General features: G+C 40.9%; 1 protein-coding gene across 1 annotated transcript in view; it reads left to right on the forward strand.

Annotated features, from left to right (window-relative positions):
* The window catches only part of LOC104499771 (ankyrin-3), a gene marked incomplete at its 3' end in the record, with an annotated part of 60620 nt that overhangs the window by 29717 nt on the left and 23881 nt on the right, over nucleotides 1-7022 (forward strand). Inside the window, exons 10-12 of the mRNA XM_010143325.1 lie at nucleotides 685-783; nucleotides 5486-5683; nucleotides 6886-6984. Of these exons, the coding sequence (XP_010141627.1) occupies nucleotides 685-783; nucleotides 5486-5683; nucleotides 6886-6984 (396 nt within the window). The remainder of the gene's footprint in view (nucleotides 1-684; nucleotides 784-5485; nucleotides 5684-6885; nucleotides 6985-7022) is intronic.

A 7022-nucleotide genomic window follows, 5' to 3' on the forward strand; every position in this document is an offset into this window, starting at 1 on the left:
ACTTTAAGTGGAGGAACTTGCACAATGAGAACCATATAAGTTTCAAAGGAGACTAACAGAAAAAGAGTTAATCACAGCATTTTATAAAAATGATGTGACACACACGTGTTAGCCAGTACAACGTAAGTGTTTTGAGGAGTGGTAGATGACACTAAGGGAAAAAGGCCCCTTCCTTTATGCTTTGTATTTACAAAACTAATAAATATTTATCTATCTTCTTCTGTCAGTTTCAACCTTTCTTAGAAAGGCTCCTTTTGACAGATTTAGTGAAAACACAATATTGTTTCTGTGTGACAGTATCTCCTGTGTATTTGTTATGCCTGTATCAAATGTTTGCTCTTACTAATTCTGAAAACATTCATTTTTCTTCCTTATTTTTCTCAAAACTGCTATTTGTACCAAGTCCTCTGTTACAGGGCATTGAAAAACTGCGTGTGACTTTACTCACAGAGTATATGTGCCATCTTTCATCGGAGCACTTGTGTACAGCAGGTTACTTGAGTACTAACAGGTCAAATAACTACTAAATCCCTTTGGAATTACTCTGCTCGTGTTAAACAGAGTCGTTCTCTTATTTAAGGACTGTATTTCTAATCTGATGACAACTATTACCAAGCAAACTATTCTAAAGGCAACATTTTACTGTCTCTGAAGCAAATTGATTATAATGTTTGTGTCCCACAGGATGGGTTGACCCCCCTCCACTGTGGAGCAAGAAGTGGCCATGAGCAGGTTGTAGAAATGCTGCTGGATCGTGGTGCCCCTATTCTTTCCAAAACCAAGGTAACTGCTACTGTTTTCTGCTGGGAAAATCCTTGTATTTTATGTTTTTAACTGTAATTCTGCAAGTCTCATATTTAAGGGCTTGACAATAACTTTCATAGCTATTTAAGGTAACTGTGTGGGAGATCTCCAAAGTGAATGCCGTATGTAGCGCACGTCTGCGCATGTAGAATGTGTTAAATCGAGATACGCAAGGAAAAGGTTTCTGTGCCAACCAAAAAGGCATGCCTGGTAACCCTATCCCTCTGAATTTTGGTAGGTGAAAATCTCTGTATCTGTCCTGGAATAAATACATGGTGATTACAATACAGCTTCAGCTTGCACCAATTTCCTCTAAGGCTAGGATAGAGATAAGAGATAAAAATAGAGCAACGTCGCTTTGCAGAGACAGCTCATATTTCCTTAGGACTTAGCCTGATTACCAGTTTCTCTACTTTATCTCTCTCTGCAGTTTATCATGCAAAATTCTTCATGGGAATTCTGAATTACCTGCGCCAGGCTGCGCAGATTGCTTTAGCTCCCAGGGCTGGCATTAAAGCGTGCGCTTGGCAGTCCTCTTCTGGTGGTGGTCTCTGCTGATGTTACATCTCTGTGCAGCAGCCTCCTTGGTAGCACCACTACAGGCCGTGGCTTTCCCATTCAGGGTTGACATTTGGGTTGTGCAGTTTGTGGAGGTTCTTTCCCAAGATAACCTTTCACTACTTTTTTTTTTTGTCTCTCAGTCTGTAAGCAATATATTTCCAACAACATTTCTTGTTCCCTTCTGTTATTTCTTTTCTCTGTCCTGTCATCCTGTCTTGTTCTGTCTCAGCGACCTTCTATATTCTGCTTTTCTCCTCCTCCTCCTTTGTTTTTTTTTCCCCTTACAGGAATATATTTAGCTTTTGTTTGGGGAGGTTGGCACCAGCTTTCCTCTGCTCAGTGAGTCACAGGCAAGTGCTCTCATGGCTAATCTGACAGACAGGATCCACCTATCCTTTGCGTGTGGAGTTTCCATGGAGTCCCACAGCCCACTTGCAAATGAGCAGGGGAAGACAGCAAGGGGCTGTCTGGGAGCCCCTTGGGGCATGGCTTTACACTGCTGCCACTCTTGGATCCCAGAGCTCCAGGGAGTAAGGCTCTTCCACACTGTCTGGTAGCTCAGTTACTTCAGAAGAAAGTAAACACCAATGCTTTGGTTTTCACCATCGTAAATGAGACCCTCTCCTAAGGAACTGCATTTCTTTGTCGCATGGATTTTGTATTGTCAGGTGTTATCCCTAAACTCTGCCTGCTCTTCAAGGCCTGTGAGGTTTGAATTTGTTCCTCCTCCTGAGGAGATTCACACACCCTGTCCAGAGTTTTCTAGCCAAAATCTGAATCTAGCTTGCAAAATTAAGTGGCTGGCTCCATTCTGTTGAAATTGGAAATAGGACACATCTTTAAAAGCATTTGAACTTCACCAAGTTTTCTCATGTTATATAAAACTGTTCCAGAAGAATAACTGGACTGCAGTTTGATAGCTGTTTCATGCTCGAGATTGTTTAGGGCAGTGCTGACCCTTTGTTGCGATGGAATAACCTTAGATTAATTTTCAGAGGAGGCAATGACATAAGGGATTCTCTGGGGGTTTCTACTAGCAAAAGGAAAAGTCATTTCTAGTCCTGAGTATGCCAACGATTTCCTTTAAAAATGACATCTCTGTGTATCGACCTCCATCCTTCTTGAATTACTGTTATTTCAGGCTTGTTCAGCATTTCTCCTTTTTTCTTTTTTTTATCTTTTTTCTTTTTTTTTACTTTTGTGTAGAAATTCTGACCAGTTCTAGAATGTACTTTAAAAACCTGCAGAATTAACTAGACTGAATTCTTCCCCATAGATTTTTATCATTTTTTTTAAAGCATGCAGTAGAATTCATCAAGAGGTGTCACTCTGTTCATGTCTGTGCCAGTGCATCAGCCATCAGTGCAGAATTAATCTTTATGAGGCTGAACAAAACAAAAAGGTTTTTGAGTTGTCATCTACTCAAATCTTTGCTATGTAGGTGTTAGAAAATTTTTACCGAATGCTGTTGTTTTTCTAAAGTCTTTAGAGGAACCTTATCCAGAAGAGTTACTTTGTGGGTGAGATTCAGTTTCCCAGTAATTTGGGACTCTGCTGCAATCAAGAATAAATTTAAAAAAAAAAAAAAAAGAAAAAAAAGAAAAATAGTAAAAGAGCAGAGCAATTTTACCTGTATTTAGGTTACATGGCAAACATGAACATGCCGTTCGCACAGACTGGAAAGTTCTCCACGGCCCCATGGGGTGACTCTGAGGATTTCTTTTTCCCCCCCCCCCAGAGTTAATGGCACTTTTCCTGATTAAAGTCCTTTGACACAGCTACAAAATAAGCTCTGTGTCGCTGATAATTTTAAGTTTGCCCAGTCAGGCATTTGATACTCTATTTCATCTCTGTCACCCTCTTCTGGGTTTTTTTTGGTTGGTTGGTTGGTTTTTGTTTTTGTTGTTGTTGTGGTTATTTTAAGGCGTCATGTGACTGTCAGCATCTTTGATTAATCTTGGACTTATTCTTTTAATATTTTTTTGGCAATCTTCCTAAGAAGAAGAACATAACAGTGTTTATATAGTGGCCCCTTCTTGAAGTACCCAGTCACTTCTTAGTCATTGGTGGACTGTCGATCACAACACGCATATGGGGCAGGAGAACTTTGTGATATGTGGTATTTTAATGTTAAAAGTGGGAAGAAAAAGGCATTGAAATATTAACTGACTCGCTGAGCATCTGCTGCTGCAGCAGAATTAAGAGCAAGCCTTATTTAGATCATAACAAAAGACAGTATTCCAAGTGATGGTTTATCTTCACTAACCTCTCTAGCATCCAGCCTTGTCTCTTGCTTTTTTGGTAAAGTCTGGCTAGCTGCTGCACTTTGCTCATCCATGACAGATTATTGTCAAGCCTTCTGCTGAATCTCCCAAACTGATGTGTGGCTGCTCTGCTTCTTCCTGTGTGTTGGCCATCAATGACAGCCTCTTTGGTACAAGTCTCTCCTCTAAGGGAGTCCTGTGTCCTCATCTCAATTTCTTACTCCAGTAATAAGTGTGGCATATTGGCTGTTTTTGTGAAGAATGACACTTTTCACCTGAAGGATCGATCTTCTAAAAATGGAACAGAACAGTTAGATAGTTTCATGATTTTTTTACTATCACCTAAAAAGCATTGTCAGTTATAAACTGTTATCAGGAGAGCTTGGTGTCTGAGGGAAATTAATCTTTTTATATTCTACTGTTTAACTACACTAGAAGACAGTGAAAACATTTAAAATGCCTTGCTAGTATCAAGCTTCCATGCAGATAATTGCTGTAGTAGCCTTTGGGAATGGGAGGGAGGCTTATCTAAGCCAGCATAAATCACAAGTGAGATGCCCGTGAGATAATCTTCCTTGAAAGATCTGTGTCTGAGAACGTCTGCTGCTTTCAAATTCTGCCAGCATTAGCCTGTTTCACCGTCCTTCTTCCATGCCGCTGTTTAAATGATTTCACTGTGTATCTCCACCTTCGTTTTGAATCTTTGTTGTCATCCTTACGATAGGGCCATGGGAAGGGAGGAGGAAGAACTATCTGTCTCAGGCAGCCTGAGCTCTCGCCGGGTTTTACGTTGCTGCTTTGCCTTTGCTAACTGCAGTCACATGAGGGCACTACGTCTGTGAGCAAGAGTTTCAGTTTCTCCATGATGGCACACACCGTGTGCTGTCAGTCAGGTGTTAGATTATCATACACGGGTGTGTGCGCTACCAGAATAGCTCCCGCGCTGGAACCTAATTTTGGCAGCTGAAGGACCAAGTGAAAAAGAACGCAAATGGAAGAAGGTGTGTTGAGGTTTATCTAAGGAGTTCACCTACCTCTGCTAACAAGAGCTCTGGCAATCTGGCATATTTTTAATCATCCTTCATAAAATAGAGACAGTCTTTTAAAGTTCTGAGAATGACTTCTCTCATGATTTTACCCTGTAACATAATATATGTGGGCAGCTTGTTGATTTATTATTGTAAGCAGTGCAAGAAAAAATTCTTAGTACAGGTTTTGTTTCTGAACGTGAATATCTCTCAGGCGTTTCCCTGATGAAACAGAACTGTACCACTGCCACTGCTAGGTCACATCGCAGTGGCCTCATTCAGATTTCAGCTTGGAACTTTAGCTGTCACACCGATGTTGGCTGGGCCCACAGGCGTGTAATGTGGTGTAAGGCGTGTGAACAGCCCAAACTCGGGAGAACACTTGTGGAGGGGTGAGGGAAGGTTGCAGTGACTGAGTGATTCTCTGACCTGCTCCCTCATGCCTGGTATATGCAGGCTACACAGAGCGGTGAGTTTAATGCAGCTTTTAAACCCAGCAAGGTTCCTGGCTGGTGTATAAAAAGTCTCAAAGTGCTGTTCTTCACACAACTCATCTAACTCGAGTAACTTAGCTGAGCTCTGCTGGTACGGTGTGACTGCTTTTCAGTTTAGAGCTGCCCACAAACTCTCACCAAACAACCTCCGAATTCCACGTGGCTGTTGCAGGAGTAAGAACCCTCCTTGTTACCCTGAACGAGTTAAGTTTATTTTGTGTGCTCTCTGGGCTTGTAAAATTCATCATACAACAAATGCTCTAAGAATAACGCGGAGGAGTTTAATTTCTCTGAGCATCTTATAACCCGTCATGCTGGGTCTCTTTGTTCACAGAACGGTTTGTCTCCGTTGCACATGGCAACACAAGGAGATCATCTAAACTGTGTTCAGCTTCTGATTCAGCACAACGTGCCTGTAGACGACGTCACTAATGACTATCTGACTGCGCTGCATGTTGCCGCCCACTGTGGCCACTACAAAGTCGCCAAGGTTCTCTTGGACAAGAAAGCTAATCCTAATGCCAAAGCACTGGTGAGTACACAGCGGGGTTACTATTCACAGCTGCGTGCTCTTCCAAAGTTGCGGTGAGACGTGTTTGAGAGTTGTTTTCTGCCTGCTGGTGGTGGACAGTGAGGAGATGATGTACTGCTACAGCCCAAGAGAGGATGCTTGAGGTTCAAAGGGTTAATAATGTATCATGCTATCAAGGCAGACCTTTGCTTGCAGACGGTCAGCAGTGATTTATGCATTTCTAGTGTTAACTAGAGCACTTTTGCCTCCTGGTAGCTTGTTACAGTCCTGAATAGATGAAGCAGGTGATGCCGATGTAACTGCTGGAGTTTTTTTTCTAAGTGTTTATTGAAGAGAAAATAATCAACAGCATTTAAAACCATGAGAATTTTTATTAGCTCTCACAGACTTCACTTTACAAAAGTGTACCATAGTCTTTACTGTCTGGCAGGTAAAAAAGCTAATGTTTATCAGATCCGAGGGACCAGTCCCGTCAGCTCTTTTCAGAACTGTTCCGCAAAGGGTTTTTTATGGATAGACAGAGCGGCATCAGCATTCAGCACACCAATGTCATTGCACCAGTTGTGGATGCTCTGGACAGCTTATTTTCCTGTTTCACGTGTTTTCTGTTATATCGTCTCACACTAAATAAGTTGGTAGTTTTAAGTCTCCAATCTGCTGCACACACTTTTTTTTTTTAATAGGAGGGGGCAAAATAATGGTAATTACAGTGAACTGGCAGGTCATGAATGGGGAAAAAAAAAATGTAGTAAGATTAGTTTAGAAGATCCAAATGTCAGAGCTTGTAAATGTAAAGTGTTTTTTTTTTCTACCAGCAGTTCTGAAAAGTCAAAAGAAAACCAACCAAATCCTCCAAAAACTCTTAATGAACCCCCCACCCAGTTAACAGTGAATATGCTCAGCAAAAAATAAAGGTTTTGATAATTTTAGGTTATCCTGAAAATAAACCTGAAATATTTAAAATAGAAATTATTTATTGCAGTGGGCAATATATTTCATAATTAAAATTGGATATATGTGAATTATGTCTTTTTCTTTTTACAAGTTTTTTGTCTCTCTTATATAAAGAACTTAGTGAAGCCAAAAGAAACCTGGGAAGTGTTTTGTTAAAACAGAGGAGTGTTTTATGTGAATTCCCTGCCCAATTCGACTTTTCAAGGGCCATATAAGGTATCAAAAAGCACGTTCATTCTCATTTACAGAATGGTTTCACACCTCTTCACATTGCCTGCAAGAAGAACAGAATAAAAGTAATGGAACTTCTCCTGAAGCACGGTGCATCAATTCAAGCTGTGACTGAGGTAAGAAGCAGTCTTTTCCCATTTGTCTTTGTTTTCCC

The sequence above is a fragment of the Buceros rhinoceros genome, unplaced genomic scaffold, assembly GCF_000710305.1.
Source record: "Buceros rhinoceros silvestris isolate BGI_N320 unplaced genomic scaffold, ASM71030v1 scaffold13639, whole genome shotgun sequence".
Classification (NCBI taxonomy): Eukaryota; Metazoa; Chordata; class Aves; order Bucerotiformes; family Bucerotidae; genus Buceros; species Buceros rhinoceros.